The sequence below is a fragment of the Marmota flaviventris genome, chromosome 2, assembly GCF_047511675.1.
Source record: "Marmota flaviventris isolate mMarFla1 chromosome 2, mMarFla1.hap1, whole genome shotgun sequence".
In the NCBI taxonomy this organism is placed as follows: domain Eukaryota; kingdom Metazoa; phylum Chordata; class Mammalia; order Rodentia; family Sciuridae; genus Marmota; species Marmota flaviventris.
The window spans coordinates 105,450,647-105,471,064 of record NC_092499.1 but is presented as its reverse complement, the minus strand read 5'-3'; the positions used below and the strand labels follow the sequence as shown (position 1 = coordinate 105,471,064).

Sequence of the window (20,418 nt, the reverse complement as noted above, 5' to 3'; positions counted from 1 at the left end):
CATTCTTCTACGTTTTCCCTGCCCTATTTGTTAAAAAGGTGTGGAGTTTTCTCTGTGTCTTTTATTCTATTCATTGTTCTATCTATGTGTATGTTTTTATGACAGTACTAAGTGTGAGTGTGGTGTTTGTTTTAAATCATAGTTTCGTAGTATAATTTGAAATCAGGTATTGCTTTTTTGAATTACATTGTCTGTTCTGGGTCTTCTTTTCTTCCAAAAGAATTGTAAGACTTTTTTTTTTTTTTCCTAGTTCTATGAAGAATGTCATTGGTGTTTTGATGGGGATTGCACTTAATCTGTATATTGCTCTTTGCAGTATGGCCATTTTAACAATATTAATTCTGCCTATCTGGGAACCTGGGAAGTCTTTCCATCTTCTTGTGTCTTTCAGTTTATCTCTTTAGTACTACATAGTTTTTATTGTAGAGGTTTTTATTTCCTTGGTTAGATTGATTCCTCAGTTTTTTTTTAAGCCCGTTGTGAATGGGATTGTTTTCCTGATTTATTTCTTAGCAGATTAATTATTTATGTATAGGAAAGTTATTGATTTTTGAATGTTGATTTTGTAACCTGCTACTTTGCTGAATTGGTTTATTATTATCTTCTGGTGGAGTTTTAATATGAGATCATATTGTCTGCAAACAGTGATAATTTGACTTCTTCCTTTTCTGTTTTTATCCCATTTATTTCCTTCTCTTGCTTAATTGCTCTGGCTAGAATTTCTAGTATTATCTTGAATAGGAGTGGTGAAAATGGACATCCTTGTCTTGTTCCAGATTTTAAAGGAAATGCTTTTATTTATTTTTTTCCCATTTGCTGTGATGTTGGCTTAGGGTTTGTCATATATTGTCTTTAAGATGTTGAAATTAAGTCCTTCTATCCCTTATTTTTTTAGTGTTATTTAATCATCAATGGTTGTTGACTTTTTTAAGATTTTTTTCTGTTGCAATGAATAAGTAATTTTTGTGCTTAATTCTGTTTCTGTGTTAAAATTATATTTGTTGATTTATCCATAAGTTAAACCATCCTTGCAATCTTGGAATAAAACCCGCTTGGTCATGATGTGCAATCTTCTTAATATGTTATTGAGTACAGTTTGCTAATATTTTACTAAGGATTTTTGCATCTAAGTTCATCAGGGATATTGGTCTGTAGATTTCTTTTGTTAATGTGTTTTTATTTGGCTTTGGTATTGGGGTGATACTGACTTCATAGAATGAATTTGGTGGAACACCTTTCGATGACATGGACTAATTTGAGGTAACTTGTTACTTCTTCTTTAAAGAATTCAGCTGAAAATCCATCTGTTCCTGGGCTTTTCTTTATTGGAAAGCTTTTTATTACTGCTTTTATCTCATTGCTAGTTCATCTGAGTTTTCTATGTCCTCTTGATTTAATTTTGAAGAAATGTAACCATTTCTTCTGAGATTTCCATTTTTTTTTTTTTTAGTATAAGTTTTCCAAATTGTCCCTAATGATCCACTGGATTTCTGTGATATCTGTGGTGATTTTTCCTTTTCATCTCTAATTTTATTAATTGGGATCATCTCTCTTTTTCTTTTAATTAGTTTGGCTAAGGGTTTATCAATTTTGTTTATCTTGGCAAAGAAGAACTGTTTCGTATATTTTTTTTTTGTTGTGGATGGACACAATACCTTTAATTTATGTATTTATTTTTATGTGGTGCTAAGAATCGAACCCAATGCCTCATACATTCTAGGCAAGTACTCTACTATTGAGCTACAACTCTAGCCTGTTTTATATTCTTTACTTATTCTCAATTTTGTTGATTTTGTCTCTGATTTTATTTATTTCCTTCTACTGCTTTTAGGATTGATTTGTTCTTGTTTTTCAAGGGCTTTGAGATGCATCATTAGGTTTTTTATTTGGGATCTTTCGATTTTCTTGTGTAGACATTCATATTTATAAACTTTCTTCTTAGACCCACCTTAACAGTGTCCTAGAGATTCTGGTAGGTTGTATCACTATTCTCATTTGAGTCAAAGAATTCAAAAACTTCTCTCATGATTTCTTCTATCACCCATTGATCATTCAGTAGTGCATTGTTTAATCTCCATGGTTTTATATAATCTCTGTATGGTTTTTAGCGTTGATTTCTAATTTTATTCTATTATGATTTGAAAAGATAAGGAATTTTCTCCCCCCCCCCCCCCCTTGTATTTGCTAAGAGTTGCTTTGTGGCCTAAAATATGTTCTATTTTGGAGAAGGTTCCATGAGCTTCTGAGAAGAAAGTGTATTCACTTTTTGTTGGATGGAATATTCTATTGATGTCTGTTAGTCAATTTGATTTGGATAACTTATCATCGGTGAGGGAGTTGTGTTGAAATTATCTAGTAGTATTGTGCTGGGGTCTATATGAGTCTTTGAGTAATGTCTGATTTCTGTGATTGAATGCACCCATAGTTGTGGCATAAATGTTTACTATTGTTATATCTTCTTGGATTGTTCCCTTTACCAGTGTGAAGTGATCATTTTTGTCTCTTCAGATTAATTTTGGTTTGAAATCTACTGTATCAGTATTCAGAGTAGTACTCCTGCTTGTTTTGGGGTTTTATTTGTATGGTATATCAATTTCCATCTTTTCACTTACAGCCTTTGCCTATAAAGTGAGTCTCTTGAAAATAACATCTAGTTGGGTCTTGTTTTTTAATCACTTCTGCCAGCCTGTCTTTTAATTAGAGTGTTGAGAACATTTCTATTTTGTGTTATTAATTCTTGCCATTTTGATTTATTTATAATGTTTAACTTGGTCCTTTTTCTCATTTACTTAGCTGCTCTTCAAATGAGATCTTACTTTTTTTGTGTGAGCTTAGGCGTTTGTTTTGTTTTTGATTTCTTCTGTGTGGAGTATTTCTTTCAGAGTTTTTTATAGTGCTGGCTTAATAATCATTAATTTTTTTTAGTTTTTGCTTATCTTGAGAGGTTTTTATTTCTTCTTTGATTCTTAAGGATAGCTTGCTGCATATAGCAGTCTTGGTTAATAGTTATTTTTTTTTCAGGACTTAGAACACATTCTAAACCCTCCTGGCTTTTAGAGTTTGTGCTAAGAAATTGGAAATAATTTTGATCGACTTGCTTCCACATGTAATGATATTTTTCTCTTGACACTTTAAAAAATCTATACTTGTTCTATATGTTAGGCATTTTAATTTTAATGTGTCATGGAGAGGTTCTTTTTTGATCTGGTCTATTTGAAGTTCTCTGTGCAGCCTATATCTGGATATCCATCTCATTCTCAAGGTTTGGAAAACTTTCTGTTCTTATTTCCCTGAAGAGGTTATCCACTCATTCCATTATCCTACATTTCACAACCCTCTTCAATTCCAGTGATTCTCAAATTGGTCTCTTAATGTTGTCCCAGAGTTCTTGCATATTCTGTTCATGATTACTTGTTTTCTTTTCTTTAATACTGTCTGAGTGCTCAAGGCCAGTTACTTTGTCTTCCAGCTCTGAGATTCTGTCTTTAGCATGGTCTACTATATTAGTGAGACTCTCAGCTGAATATTTTATTTGATTTATTGTATCATTTATTTCCAAGATTTCTATTTTGTTTTTTTTAAATTACGCCATCTCCATATTAAATTTTTCATTAATATCCTGTAGTGACTTCTTCAGTGCATTCGGTAGTTTTCTGTATTCTCTTGGAATTCATTGATCATTTTTATAATCATTCTTTTGAATTATTTATCTGATATTTTGTCCACTTCAGTATTTTAGGGGTTAGTTGCTGGGGAATTATGAAAGTTAGAGGCACCATGTTACCTTATTTTTTCTTATTTCTTGTATTTCTGTGTTTTATACATTTGTTAGGATGACTTTCTCTTCTAATCTTTTGTGTGGCCTTTTTAGGGCACGACCTTCTCTTCCAAGAGTGATCTAGAGTGATCTAGATTGAGACCCCTTGTAGGTGTGGTACCCTCTGCCTTTGTGTTAATTTTGTTTTTGCTGTAGGTGAGGATGTCCATGAGTGGGAGCCGAGGGCCCACACCTAGCTGTTTCTACTTGGGGCCATATCATTAGTTTTTTTTTTTTTTTTTGGTCTCCTCTATTCTTTATATTAAAATATGGCTGAATTGTAAGTGTTGTTAATTTGCCTGTGGAGCAGGGTGTGCTTTCTTTTGAATCAATTTAGTTCAGCAGTAATGTCTCTACACTTTGAACTAGTAGTATCTCTCTATATTGTTAGCAACTCACAGAAAAGGGGCAAACAAATAGAACCAACCAAATGAAACAATAGGTAGCATTTAAGTAAATACCTGGTGGATAATATGACATCTAGAACACTGATTACAATGAAAACAGGAATAGTGGGGTCAGCAGTTACCACCAGCAAAAACAATAAATAACTGAACTAGTTCTAGCATTAAAGACGGGTGTCAACTACATCATTCATAGTATTAATAACTGCAACAACATGAATGGCGGTGGCAGGAGTTATATAAACCAAACATTTCTAAAAGATGATTAAAAATACCATCAAGAAAAAAGAGAATGTGATAGAAAGGTAGATGAAAGTTTCGAATTTTCAAATGGAGATAATGCAGGAGAGATGTAGCAAATGATGTTTATAAAGAAGCAGGAGAAGGCTGGGATTGTAGCTCAGTGGTAGAGTGCTCACCTTGTATGTGGAAGGCACTGGGTTCGATCCTCAGCACACATAAAAGTAAAAAAAATAAAGGTATTGTTTCTATCTAAAACTAAAAAATGTATTAAAAAAGAAGGAGAGAAAAATAGAAAAAAAATAATGGGAAAGAGAATAATTGAACTTGGCTGTTATTAGGATAAGAAAGGTAAGAAACAAGAGAAATAAAGAGAAAGCAAAACCAAAATAAACAAGTCAAAAACCCTAACCCTCAAAAGAAAAAGTAAGGAGAAATAACAATTGTTTAAAAATGCTTAAAAAAAAAAAAAAGAAATGTGTACATAATTCACAAACCAATCAGCATAGCAAGAACACACACACACACACACACACACACACACAAGATTTTTAATGAAAAATGAAAGAATTATCTCTTCTGAAGTGGTTAAAATAGTTGATACAAATGGATGGTAAGTGCTATGCCCAACTGTTCTCCTTTCTGTTTCTTCTTAGACTATATATTGAGACCCAGAGAGAGAGCAAGGGCTGGGTTGTTAACCCCTTCCTCTTTTTGTGTTGCTCACCATGATGCCTAAAACTAAATTTGGTGGAAATAGTTCTCAGCTTCCCTCTTCACCATATAAAGTAGGATGGAATGGGAAGTACTATTGATTGGAGTGTTGTCTGCACAGATGAGATCTATGTACTCCCAGGGTAGAGTTGCTGCAGAGTCCTATGAAGGGAGTTCTGGCATCTGGGACTTAGGTCTAATCAGGCCTAGGAACCTTTTTCAGTGGTATTTGCTTTGGAAAGAATAGATCAACACACCTCTAGGGCCAGGCAGATCTAATCTTCTAGGAGTCTGGATCTCATTTTTCACTGGGCAGGGGAACCAGTCGTCCACACTCTCTGCTGCCCAGTAACACAGTCTTCCCAGGCTTAGTCCCTGAGAGTATTCACACTTGCCTCTGCGATTTCTCCACCCTCTTCAGCTGGTCACATGAGCTGCCAGACTCAATGGAAAGTGAGTTGCACTCCCCTTTGTTTTTTGACTTGAATCCCCTGGGTACAGTCTTCTCTCTATCTGTTTCACTGGCATTCTGCTAGGTACACCCTAGGCTACATGTTAGATGCTTGTCCAGACAGTATGGCAATGTTTGCTCTGATCTCCCAGCTCCTGTAGCAGCAAGCTACAGCATGGCCTTCTTAAGATGGCTTCCACTTGATCTCTGCTTGCCAGTTGAGAAATATATAGCACTTATAAACACCAGTCATTCTGCAGCATGTGAATAAGTTAAGTTCAGGTTGCTTTTCTGATCCATAAGTTTTTCCATCCCAAATCAGGCTTTTGTGCTTCTCTGTCTGTGTTATCCCTCCTCTCTGTGGTGAACGATTGCTACTGATGCTTCAGCAACCAGCTTGGCTCCAGTGTACTCTTTCTTGTTCTTTATTCAATGCACCCAAATTTATGAATCTCTAAGACACTCTGTCTAATATTGAATTTTAGTGTATTCCCTCTTTCACCCACCTAAATGAGAAGCAGTATTCCCACTGCTTGAATCTAGAGTCATGGAGTAACTGAAAATGCAGCCTTCCTCTGATCTGCCATATTGAATTTCCTGTAGGTTTCTCTAATCAAGAAAACAGTATTTCCTATTCAACTCCATAATAAATGAAAATAGTCAGTGGACTGGGCTGACTTGTAGGTTCCCACTTAAAATTATGCAGTGCCTACATATGAAACTGGAAAGATTATAATGTCTTAACAAGAATAATAATGTGTTTAGTAGGTAACCTCTTATTTCATTTAGAGACTAATGGTTCCTTAAAAAAAAAAAAAGTTATTTAAATAGATAACCCCTTTTTTCTATTTCATTTGCTGACCCTTTCTAACACAACTCTTAAGGGACCATTTCTTTGGCTTCTTAAGGTGTATTCTGCTCCTGTATTATTCATTTTAATGTTTTCAGGTAACTGAATGAGCAAGTTAGTATTGAATACTTTTGATTAAATATAAAATATTTTCCTCTTCTCATTTTAATTTACAATTTTTATTTTTTTATGATGTTTTTCTGGAATACATTTTTTTATAATATAAAGCAGTTATTGAATTTGAGTCATGGTTTAGCTGTGGATGTATATGGTATCTCATCACTAAGGTTCTGGTATACCAAAACTAGTTGCAGTACTTTTAAAAATTTAAACTATTACTTAGAAAATTAGATACACATTTTATTTTTGCCTGTATAATTTGATTTAATCCAACATGTTATTAGTTTTAGTAAATATTAGACTTTGATTTAAGGAATAATCATTAAGATAAAAAGCACTCATTTAAGAAATAAACAAGATATAAATTACAAAGACTATATTTCAGAAGAATACACTCAAATTTATATATTATCTTCCCTTAAATTATCTAGACCTTAAAAATTCAGGAAAGTATTTATTATCAGAATTTTTAAAATGTGACTATTTATTTTCTTTTTTAAACCATGAAGATTTGCAGCATGGAGTCTTCTGTGCTTCGTTCAAGTTTGACAGTACTATATTGGACAAATTTGCATAATGACAATTCTTCACTAAGGCAGGATAGTAATTTACTATTTATTTTTAAACTATAACACATGGATTATAATTTTTACATATGGAGTACTATTGAATAATTCTGAGTTTCTTGAATGATTTAGTTCTTAGGACTTATCTCCAGAAATAGAAAAGGAATAACTTAAGAAAATAAGCTAAATATTCATAAGTCATTTGGAATTTCTCTCTATTAAGTTTTCTGTACAAAAAAACATAACATAGTAAATTTGGAACATCATAAAGCCTTCTCAGCCTTTATATGGCTCAGTCTTTTTTAGTTTACTTTTCTGTGAAGCACAGTTATCATTTTATCTTTCTAAATCATAGAATCAGTAATCCAAATTTATATTAGACTTTTAAAGTGGTTTAGCAAAATGGTAATGACTTTGTATGTGGAAAGTTAATTTTAAATAGGTTGATGAATTATCTGAGTATCTAGTCCATTGGAGTTTTTTTAAAAAATCAAATAAGGAAACCGTTTGTTGATTGTTTGATGGATTGATATGGTGCTAGAGATCAAATCCAGGACCCTGAGCATGCTATGCAAGTACTCTACTATTGAGGAGTATCCTTAGCCTGAAAAAATGTGAATGTAAACTAAAGAACCTCTTTCTAAAACTCTTTACTAAATAAAGTTAATTAAAAGAAAGTTAGTCTTCTCAGTGTATTGAGTATGAAGACATGGATTGATCAACCAGTTTCTGATTTTCCTAATTTCTTATATTTTAACTGTGTTTAGATGTGAAAACAATTTGATATTAAACTCTAAGGTATTATTAGTGAACAGATGAATTACAAATTGAATTAATACAATAGAAATATGATTTTTCTCTTAAAATTTGAAAGTGTTATCAGGAAGAATTGAAAAATCATAATTCAATTTTTAAAAATTTTAAAAACTGAAAATTCAAAGTTCAGTGAATTCCTGATTAATCAGTTATTAATGTTTTTATTTCTATTTCTTCCCACTCTAGGCTTTCTCTCCTTCTTTCTTCATATCTCTCTCTCTCTCTCTCTTCTCTTTTCTCTTTTCTCTCTTTCTTTTTCACAAATAGAATATATGTTCCATCTCAGGACAGTGAGTCACATACTAAGGTGCAATATTACTTTTTTGGGAGGTACTAGGGATTGAGCCCAGGAACACTCTACCACTGAGCTATTCATACCCCAGTCCTTTTTATTTTGAGATAGGATCTCACTAAATTGCCCAGGCTGGCCTTGAATTTGGAATCCTTCTGCCTCAGTCTTGAGTAGCTGGAATTACAGGCATGTCCCCTTGTGCCCAGCCATTGCTATTATTGGTAAAGTGATTTTCTCAGAATCTACTGGAGAATGTTTTGTTCAACTTTCATTTACCTTAAATTAATTTTTTAAAAACTGGGTATTGAACTTTGGGATACTCTACCACAGAACTGCTTCCCCACGCTTTTTTATTTTTTGAGACAGGGTCTAATTTGCTGGGGCTGGCCTTGAACTTGTCTCGCCTCAGCCTGCAAAATCGCTGGGATTATAGGCATTTGGCATCATGCCAGGCTATAAATTTTTCTTCTTCTTTTTAAATGTTTAGTTTTTTAGTCGAACACAATACCTTTATTTTATTTATTTATTTTTATGTGGTGCTGAGGATCGAACCTAAGCGAGTGCTCCACCGCTAAGCCATAACCCCAGCCCTATAAATTTTCTTTATAAAGATGTAAAGGTATTAGGTTTTGACCCAGTGTAAATACTTACATATTCAGATTTAAAGGAAATATAAATATTGTTTTTGCTAAATTAATGAGAACAAAAATTTGAGGATTTCTGATGCTAAAAAACATTGTATAAGGGTTATGTATACCATTGGTTTGGACATCAATGCAATGTAATGGGACGGTCCCTAATCACCTTGTGCATCTGTGCATATATCTGGTACTCTGGAGAATACTGAGAACTGTGTTTTGTAATGGAGCAGGTGCCTGTGGCTTTGTGGGACCAAGTAGGAACACTTCTTTTAAAAATTATATTCAACACACATTTGAACATCATCTAAGTAACAGGCACTGTAGTAGATGTTGGAAATATATAGGTGAACATGACTTGGACCCCAGTTTTCAAAACTTTACAATCTGTCAAAATATAACAACTAACGACAATATAGTATGTGAAGGCTTACACAACAGTTTTCTAGTTAGCCTTTCAGTGTTTTTAAAAAATACACGGATTAATCAATAAACAATACATTTTTCTTTAAAAATGTTAATGTTGTTAAAAGAAGTAAAGCAGTTTTTATTTAGATGAAAAAAAAGACTTATGTACACAATCCTGGGAATTTGTTTATGGGTGCTATTAAAACCTTATTTGAAATAGTTTCTAATCTTAGACTAAAAAAACTTTTGAGTGTTTGATACATTTGGATACCAACTGTATTTTAGGTTTATATAGCTGTTTAATATTAGCTCTTTTAGGGAAGAAATGGAATAGATAACTGATTTAACTTGGTTTTTGTTTCTGGTGGTGGTGTTCTGAATTAGGAAGCTCTGGAGGAATATGTGAAAAAAGTAAGCTGTATTCAGATGGTAAGAAGAAATCCTTAAACACTGGAATTATTACTGTTCAAAACTATGGGTCCCATGTACCTCCCAAAGTCTCTCATATTACTTTTGCTCATGAAGTTGGACATAACTTTGGATCCCCAGTAAGTATTGCCTCATTATTAGATTTTTAAAAAGCTGTTAGCCTTTTGAGTATTTTTGTTTGCTTATTTGAGGTAAAAACAAATATACATCTGAATGTTTAGTTTTTATATGCAGTAAGATACTTGACCATACTGAAAGGGAGGAAGATAGAATATTTGTGATTAAAACAAGGAATGTAAGCATAGCAGTACTAGAATTTTGTCTTATTTATTCAGACAGAATAATATCTGTCCATATCTCTTAGCCCTAGAACAGAGTTTAGAACATAATTCACTCTAAATATCTTTTTGAATGAGAAATCCCTTTTTATTGTTTAAAGTATGTTCAGAATCTTTAACAAATTGTGTAGTGGCTTTCTGCTTTGTTTTTATTAAAGCATTATTGGGATTTACTTGGATTTGCCTATCTTTGCTGTGGAAAAAGATTGTTATCTTAAGATCTTTTTATTATGATAAATTTCTAACCCACATAGGGACACCCCCCCCCCCCCAAGAAAAAGCACAAACTCATATGACCATCATCCAGAATACAGATCTGTAAACCTTTTCTGTAAAGGTGCTGCTAGTAAATATTTTTAGGCAGTGAGGGTAACATTTGGCCTCTGCTACATGTTCTTTGTTAGTATAAGCCGTATAGGAACAGTCTGTGAGCTATAGTTTGCCAACCCCTGAGTTAAGAGTCAGCAATTGTCAAGATTTCACCATATCTACTTTCTATATTCTTTGTTAAGAATGTTTAAAGCAAATTTATCTATCCTCATGTATTTTATTGTAGGTTTCTGAAAAAAAGAGATTTCCTTATACAACCATAATTGATTGTCCATTTAGCAAAATTAACAGCAATCTTTGGTATCATCTAATACTTACTTTTTCATTATACTGAATTTTAAGTGATCTAAAGATCATTACAACAAAGGAATAGAAACACTGAAAGTATTATATTTTGTGATTTTGGTAGAGCTTATTAAATGTTTGGGAAAATTTCACTTGAAAATTATATGTAAATTCATTTTCCTTATGCCTTATCACTTGTAAAAATGGAAATTTTTATTATTTAAAAAATAATTTGTTGAGACTGGCAGTGGGTAGCTCAGTGGTAAAGCACATGCTTAGTGTGCATGAGGCCCTGGGTTGAATCTCCAATATCAAAATAAATGAATAAATAAGTAAATATTATATTTGTAGACCAAAATGCAATTCTCTAATTTCTCTAAGATTGTAATATGTAAGTGCTATTTCACTAACTTGTTTTTCTTTTTTTAATCCCAGTCAGAAATTGAGAGATTATTATCAAAAGAGTATTGATGAGCAGAAAAAATTATGGTTAATTTGCATTTTCAAGTACAGATACATGAATGTCCTTTCTTCTCCGCTAGCCTCCTTGGTTCCAGGCCTTATGAGGGAATTGCAGTACCTTTTCAACTCCTTTTTTGTCCTCTAGTTCAGGAACACTCAGATTTTGATGTGTATATAAATCATCTGAGGATCTCAAAATACAGATTTATTTCAGTATGTCTTGGGTGGGACCTGAGTTTCTGTATTTCTAACACATTGCCAGGTAATGCTGCTGCTGCTAGTTTGAGGACCACACATGGAATAGGGAATCTAGACCATTCCCTTTTCACTTCTCATCTAATCTTTCCCTTGCCTAGCTGCCAGTGAGTTGTTTTTAGTACATTAACATTATATTATGTATTGTTTATTGTTTAATGGATAAATTGGTTCTCATTCTTTGCCTCCCTTGGTGTCTTTTCCTCTTATACCAGACTGTTAATGATTTTACCATGATTAATCATACCCTAGTCTTTTGTGTATTTTGTTGATTTTACTATAGATTGCAGTGACATCAAGAATTATACAGTATTGGAATTTTTCTCTTTCTAAAATTCTAATGGTGAGAATAGTGCTAGTGCGATACCTTACAGAAACCAAATTAAATTCTACAGAATGAAAACTTTAAGCAAGATAATATTGGAGAATAGTAAAGAGTTGTTAAATGCTGAATATTGGTTCAGGAGAAAAGCAGGAGATATCAGGAAAGATAAAGATTAAAGTAGAGGTCATATTTTTTATTCTGACCTCAGACTGGGAGCCAAAAATGAAAGTAACTTAAATGGGCTCCCTTGAGTGGTCTGTTTCTTTTTAGAGAATGGAGTTGTTGGTATTCAGAAGTTTTAATTAAATCAAACTGTGATTCTAGAACTATTTTTTTTTTTTTTTTGCCTTTTCTTATATGTTCTAAATTATTTAAGGAGCATTGTGAGGTTTTCTTGTTTTAATGCATATCCCCAGGAGGGTAGGGGCTGCTGGGATCTGGTAGTGTTTTTTTGCTTAGTCTCAGTTCTGGTCACATAACTGTGTTTACTTTGAGAAAATTCAGGGAGCTGTGCTTTGGTGCTTTTGTGTATAACTGATACTTTGACAGAATTTACCAATCCCAGGAAACACACACACATACACAGATTTCTGTTTCCTGTTTATTCTGCAAAGCAGTATTTTGACTTTATGTCTTGAGTTTTCCTAGTTTCATTGTAAAATGGATCATTGTGTTTCTATCCTTAGCATTTTTACTCATCTTTCTTAGGTACTGTTTAATGAGTTAGCTGTCTTTGATTCCTATTCTCTATATACTTAGTTCCATGCTAGTCTCTTTTGTTTCCTTTCTCCTTCTCTCTCTTCCCCCACTTCTCTCTGAACTAGTCATAGCATATTATTTTACCATATATTTTAATATATAGCAATTTTATAGTAGTTTACTAGTACTGTTACTAGTTTTAAAAGTAGATGAGTTTATTTTTTATAGGATTTTATGACAGTTTGTCCTCAATTCTAGTTCCTACTTATAAAACTATCAATTATTGTGGCTAGCCTTCTGAGATTCCTTCTCTTTTAAAAAAGACAATGACCCCTAACAGAGCAAATTATTTTTCTGCTTAGTTTCAAACAATTGTAAGATCCTTCCTAAAGGAGAGTCCTCGGCTTCCATTTTTTTCCTCTGATTAGAAAATTACATTTAATCAGATGACCTGAAAACCTTATTTTACTTCCTGTTTATATAACTCTATATTCTGTTTGACAGCATGATTCTGGAACAGAGTGCACACCAGGAGAATCTAAGAATTTAGGACAAAAAGAAAATGGCAATTACATCATGTATGCAAGAGCAACATCTGGGGACAAACTTAACAACAATAAATTCTCACTCTGTAGCATTAGAAATATAAGCCAAGTTCTTGAGAAGAAGAGAAACAACTGTTTTGTTGGTATGTATATTTTCCTAACATTTTATTATGAACATTTTCAAACATTCAGAAAATGAAAAAATTACAGTGAGCATTTGGTTGTATTTGTGTTATCATGTACCTATTATTCATTCCTTATTAGTTATCCTGCATCTCATACTTTTTTGGCAATTTAAAATAGTTTGAAGACTTCAGAGTACTTGACTGCAAACACTTAAGCCTGTCTATCATTAGTTCAATATTGTTTGTAGTTTTTTTTTAAATACAAGTGAAACACACAAATCTTAAGTGCAGCATTTGATAAAATTGGCAAATGCATTTATCTATATAACTAAGCAACCATCAAGATATAAACCATGGGGCTGGGGATGTGACTCAAGCAGTGGCGCGCTCTCCTGGCATGTCGGGGTGCTGAGTTCGATCCTCAGCACCCCATACAAATAGGGTAAAGATGTGTCCACCGAAACTAAAAAATGAATATTAAAAACTAACTCTCTCTCTCTCAAAAAAAAAAAGATATAAAACATTTCTGTCACCTAAGAAAGCTCTTTTATTCCCTGTCCTAATCAATCCCTGTCCTCAGCACATTCCCAAAGGCAAACACTAGCAGACTTATTTCACCACAGATTGGTTTTGCCTCTTAATATTTCATATAAGTGGAATCATAATAGTTTGTACCCCTTTGTGGAAGACTAATTTTAACTTAGTATGATATTTTTTTTCTTTATTTAAATTTATGTATGACAGTGGAATACATTACAATTCTTATTACATGTATAGAGCACAATTTTTCATATCTCTGGTTGAATACAAAGTATATTCATACCAATTCGTGTCTTCATACCTATACTTTGGATAATAATGACCATCACATTCCTCCATCATTAATAACCCCATACCCCATCCCTTACCCTCCAATCCCTCTGTTCTATCAAGAGTTCTTCTATTCCTCCCATGCTCCCTCTCCCTATGCTACTATGAATCAACCTCCTTTTTTTTTTTTTAAAAGAGAGAGAGAATTTTTTTAATATTTATTTTTTTTAGTTTTTGGCGGACACAACATCTTTGTTTGTATGTGGTGCTGAGGATTGAACCCGGGCTGCACGCATGCCAGTGCGCTACCGCTTAAGCCACATCCCCAGCCCAAATCAGCCTCCTTATATCAAAGAAAATATTTGGTATTTGGTTTTTAGGAATTGGCTAACTTCACTTAGCATTATCTTCTCTAACTCCATCCATTTACCTGCAAATGCCACGATTTTATTCTCTTTTATTGCTATGTAATATTCCATTGTGTATATATGCCATATTTTTTTTTAATCCATTCATCTATTGAAGGGCATCTAGGTTGGTTCCACAGTTTAGCTATTGCAAATTGTGCTGCTATAAACATTGATGTGGCTATGTCCCTATAATATGCTGTTTTTAAGTCCTTTGGGTATAGACCGAGGAGAGGGATAGCTGGGTCAAATGGTGGTTCCATTCCCAATTTTCCAAGAAATCTCCATACTGCTTTCCATATTGGCTGTATCGATTTGCAGTTCCACCAGCAGTGTATGAGTGTACCTTTTTCCCCCACATCTTCGCCAACACTTATTGTTGTTTGTCTTCATAATAGTTGCCATTCTGACTGGAGTGAGATGAAATCTAAGAGTGGTTTTGATTTGCATTTCTCTAATTGCTAGTGATGATGAACATTTTTCCATGTATTTGTTGATTGATTGTACATCATCTTCTAAGAAGTGTCTGTTCAGTTTCTTGGCCCGTTTATTGATTGGATATTTTTTGGGGGGGATGTTTAGCTCTTTGAGTTTTTTATATACCTCAGTGATTAGTGCTCTATCTGATGTGTGAGGGGTAAAGATTTGCTCCCAAGATGTAGGCTCTCTATTCACCTCACAGATTGTTTCTTTTGCAGAGAAGAAACTTTTTAGTTTAGTCCATCCCATTTATTAATTCTTGATTTTAATTCTTATGCCACAGTAGTCTTATTAAGGAAGTTGGGGCCTAATCCCACATGATGGAGATTACGGCCTACTTTTTCTTCTATTAGACGCAAGGTCTCTGGATATATTCCTAAGTCCTTGATCCATTTGAGTTGAGTTTTGTGCATGGTGAGAGATAGGGGTTTAATTTCATTTTGTTGCATATGGATTTCCAGTTTTCCCAGCACCATTTGTTGAAGAGGCTATCTTTTCTCCAGTGCATATTCTTGCACCTTTGTCTAATATGAGGTAATTGTAGTTTTGTGGGTTAGCCTCTGTGTTCTCTATCCTGTACTATTGGTGTACCAGTCCGTTTTGGTGCCAATATCATGCTGTTTTTATTACTATTGCTCTGTAGTATATTTTAAGGTCTGGTATAGTGATGCTACCTGCTTCACTCTTCCTGCTAAGGATTGCTTTAGCTATTCTGGGTCTCTTATTTTTGCAGATGAATTTCATGATTACTTTTTCTATTTCTTTGAGGAATTTCATTGGAATTTTGATTGGAATTGCATTAAATCTATATAGTGCTTTTGATGGTCATTTTGATAATATTAATTCTGCCTATCCAAGAGCAAGGTATATCTTTCCATCTTCTAAGGTCTTTGATTTTTTTCTTTAGGGTTCTGTAATTTTCATTATATAGATCTTTCACTAAGTTGATTCCCAAGTTTTTTTTTTTTTTTTTTAGGCTATTGAGAATGGGGTAGTTTTTCTCATTTTCCCTTTCTGAGGATTTGTCACTGATAAACAGAAATGCCTTTGATTTATGGGTGTTGATTTTATATCCTGCTACTTTGCTGAATTCATTTATTCTAGAAGTTTTCTGGTGGAACTTTTAGGGTCTTCCAGGTATAGAATCATATCATCAGCAAATAATGCCAATTTGAGTTCTTCTTTTCCTATGTGTATCCCTTTAATTTCTTTCATCTGTCTAATTGCTCTTGCCAGTGTTTCAAGAACTATGTTAAATAGAAGTGGTGAAAGAGGGCATCCCTGTCTTCTTCCAGTTTTTAGAGGGAATGCTTTCAGTTTTTCTCCATTTAGGATGATGTTGGCCTGGGGCTTATCGTAAATAGCCTTTACGATGTTGAGATATGTTCCTGTTATCCCTAGTTTTTCTAGTGTTTTGAACATGTAAAGGTGCAATATTTTGTCAAATGCTTTTTGTGCATCTATTGAGATGATCATATGATTCTTATCTATTGATGTGATGAATTATATTCATTGATTTCTGTATGTTGAACCAACCTTGCATCCCTTGGATGAATCCCCCTTGATCATGATGCATGATCTTTTTGATATGTTTTTGTATTCGATTTGCCAGAATTTTATTGAGAATTTTTGCATCTATGTTCATTAGAGAGATGGTCTGAAGTTCTCTTTTTTTGATATGTCTTTGCCTGGTTTTGGAATCAAGAGTGATATTGGCCTCATAGAATGAGTTTGGAAGTGCTACCTCTTTTTCTACTTCCTGAAATATATTGGAGAGTATAGGTATTAGTATTAGTTCTTCTTTAAAGGCCTTGTAGAACTGGGCTGTGTTTCCATCTGGTCCTGGGCTTTTCTTGGTTGGTAGACTTTTGATGGCGTCTGTTATTTTGTCACTTGAAATTGATCTGTTTAAATTGTGTATATCATCCTGATTCAATTTGGGCAAATTATATGACTCTAGAAATTTGTCGATGCCTTTGATATTTTCTATTTTATTGGAGTACAGGTTTGCAAAATAATTTCTAATTATCTTCTGTATTTCTATAGTGTTTGTTGTGATATTTCCTTTTTCATCATGTATGTTAGTGATTTGAGTTTTCTCTCTCCTTCTCTTTGTTAGCATGGCTAAGGGTCTGTCAATTTTATTTATTGTTTCAAAGAACCAACTTTTTGTTCTGTCAATTTTTTCAATTGTTTCTTTTGTTTCAATTTCATTAATTTCAGCTCTGATTTTAATTGTTTCCTGTCTTCTGCTGCTTTTGGTGTTGATTTGTTCTTCTTTTTCTAGGGCTTTGAGATGTTGTGTTAAGTCATTTATTTGTTGACTTTTTCTTCTTTTAAGGAATGAACTCCATGCAATGAACTTTGCTCTTAGAACTGCCTTCATAGTGTCCAGAGATTTCGATATCTCGTATCTATGTTCTCATTCTTGTTTAAAAACTTTTTAATCTCCTTCTTGATGTCTTCTGAAACCCATTGTTCATTCAGTAGCATATTATTTAGTCTTCAGGTGTTGGAGTGGATTTTATTTCTTATTTTATCATTGATTTCTAATTTCATTCCATTATGATCTGATAGAATGCAGGGTAGTATCTCTACTTTTTTCTATTTGCTAAGAGTTGCTTTGTGGCATAATATATGGTCTCTTAGAGAAGGATCCATGTGCTGCTGAGGAGAAAGTATATTCTCTCGTTGAAGAATGGAATATTCTATATATGGTCAGTTAAGTCACAGTTATTCATTGTATTATTGAGTTCTATAGTTTCTTTGTTCAGCTTTTGTTTGGAAGATCTATCTAGTGATGAAAGAGGTGTGTTAAAGTCACCCAAAATTATTGTATTGTGGTCTATTTGACTCTTGAATTTGAGAAGAGTTTGTTTGATGAACATAGCTGCTCCGTTGTTTGGGGCATATATATTTATAAGTGTCCTTCTTTATCCTTTTTGATTGACTTTAATTTAAATAAACTTCTACTTTATTTGATATAAGGATGGAAACCCCTGCTTGTTTCCAAGGTCCATGTGAGTGGTATGATTTTCCCCAACCATTTACATTCAGTTTGTTAATGTCTTTTTCTATGAGATGAGTCTCTTGGAGGCAGCATTTTGTTGGGTCTTTATTTATTTATTTATTTTTGATCCAATCTGCTAGTCTGTGTCTTTTGATAGGTAAGTTTAGGCCATTAACATTCAGGCTTATTATTGAGACATGATTTGTATTCCCAGCCATTTTTGTTTATTTTTGGTATTTAATATGACTTGGTTTCTCCTCTGATTAGATTTTCCTTTAGTGTAGTCCCTCCCTCTGCTGATTTTCATCATTATTTTTCATTTCCTCTTCTTGGAATATTTTGTTGAAGATGTTCTGTGGTGCAGGCTTTCTAGTTGTAAATTCTTTTAACTTTTGATTATCATGGAAGGTTTTTATTTCATCATCAAATCTAAAACTTAATTTTGCTTGGTATAAGATTCTTGGTTGGGGCCTAGGAATGTGGCTCAAGCTGTAATGTGCTCGCCTGGCATGCTCGGGGTGCTGGGTTCAATCCTCAGCACCACATAAAAATAAAATAAAGATGTTGCCCACCGAAAACTGAAAAATAAATATTAAAAATTCCTCTCTCTTCTCTCTCTCTTAAAAATAAAATCTTGGTTGGCATCCATTTTCTTTCAGAGGTTGGTATATATTGTTCCATGATCTCCTGGCTTTGAGGGTCTGGGTTGAAAAAATTTGCTGAGATACGAATTGGTCCCCCCATATGTGATCTAATTCCTCTCTCTTGCAGCTTTTAAGAGTCTATCCTTATTCTGTATGCTAGGCATTTTCATCATAATGTGCCTTGGTGTAGATTTGTTGTAATTTTTGTTCATTTGGTGTCCTGTAAGCCTCTTGTATTTGATTTTCCAATTCATTCTTGATGCTTATGAACTTTTCTGATATTATTTCATTAAAGAGATTGTACTTTCTTTTGGTTTGAAGCTCTGTGCTTTCCTCTATCCCAATAACTCTTAGATTTGGCATTTTGATGCTGTCCCATAATTCTTGGATGTTCTGTTTATGGTTTCTAACTTTCTTCACAGTTTGATCAAATTTATTTTCCAGATTATATACTTTCTTTCTTCCAAGTGATCTAGTCTGTTGGTTATTCTTTCTATTGAGTTTTTTATTTGATTTATTGCATCCTTCATTTCAAGGATTTCTGGCTGTTTTTTTTTTTTTTTTTTTTTTTCAGAGTCTCTCTCTCTCTCTCTTGAAGTAATCTTTTGCTATCTGTATTTATTTTCTTATCTCATTACTGAAGTGATCAATTTTTGCCTGTGTTTGCTCATTTACATCATTCTTTAATTCACAGATCATTTTAATTGTGAACTTTCTGAACTCCTTCTCTGACATTTCATCAACTTCACTGTCCATGGGTTCTGTTATAATAGTGTCCTGGTTTGTTTGGGGCACTTTCCCTCCTTGTTTTTTCATGTTGTCTATATCTTCCTTTCTTGCAGTATGGATCTGAAGTATTACAATTTCTACCCTGTATTCTTGTAGTACCTGTGCAGATTGTCTGTACCTCACCTTGATGTTGGGCTTCCAGACCCTACTGGTGTCCCTAAATGGATGCTACTGCATCCTGGATCTGGGCCCTGTGTAAGTTGGAGTGGGTGGATCTCAGCCAGTGGCCTTGACCTCCTGTGGTGGTCTGCTGGTTGGAAGGGGCAGTCCTGCTCCAAAGGCTATGCTCTGGCCATGTCTGCCCCGCTGGGGGAGGAGTGAACCAGGCCAACTGAGAGCCTGAAACCTGCGTGGGCTGGTGTGGGTGGTCTGGCTGGATTTTGACTCCCGCCATAGTTCATTGGTCCAACTTAGTATAATATTTTGAGATTCATCACTAGTATTTTTCTTTTGTTCCTTTGCAGTGTTGCCTTACATGAGTGTATCCCAGTTTGTTCAGCCATTTTCTATTGATGAACACATGTGCTGTATGGATTTGGGCTAATCTGAATAAAGCTGCTATGAAATTCTGTCTTATTATAGTAAAATATATATTAAATAAAATTTGCTATATTTTAACCAGTTTAGTGACATTATATTCACAGTGTTGTGCAGTTGTCACCATTATCTTTCCAAGTCGTTTCTTTTTTTTGGTACTGGTGATTGACAATGACAAAGTGCTTTTTTACATCCTCAGTTCTTTTTATTTTTATTTTGAGACAGGCTCTTTCTGAGTTTGTTAACGCCTCACTAAGTTGCTCAGGCTGGCTTAGAACTTTCAGTCCTCCTGTCTCAGCTTCTTGAGTTGCTGGGATTGCAGGCATGTACTACCACATCCAGCCTCTGAATTGTTTTTATCATCAGAATTCCTTATCCATTAAGCAGTAGCTCCTGCTTCCTTTTCCATTCAGCTCCTGGTAACCTCTAATCTACTTTCTGTCTCTATGAATTAGCCTATTCTGGGTACCTTATACAAGTGGAATCATACAATATTTATTCTTTTATATCTCTTATTTCCTCTGACACATGATTTGCAGGGTTTGCTCATTTTATAGTATATATCAGAAGTCCATTCCTATTTGTTAGTGAATATTTCATTGTGTGTACATCATCACATTTTTTTCCATTAA

General features: G+C 33.8%; 1 protein-coding gene across 2 annotated transcripts in view; it reads left to right on the top strand.

Moving 5' to 3' along the window:
- The window catches only part of Adam10 (ADAM metallopeptidase domain 10), a 156,152-nt gene that overhangs the window by 112,753 nt on the left and 22,981 nt on the right, over positions 1–20,418 (top strand). For both annotated transcript variants that reach the window (XM_027925768.3, XM_071608314.1), the window contains 2 exons: positions 9,701–9,864; positions 12,944–13,127. In XM_027925768.3, coding sequence (XP_027781569.1) covers positions 9,701–9,864; positions 12,944–13,127 — 348 coding nt within the window. The remainder of the gene's footprint in view (positions 1–9,700; positions 9,865–12,943; positions 13,128–20,418) is intronic.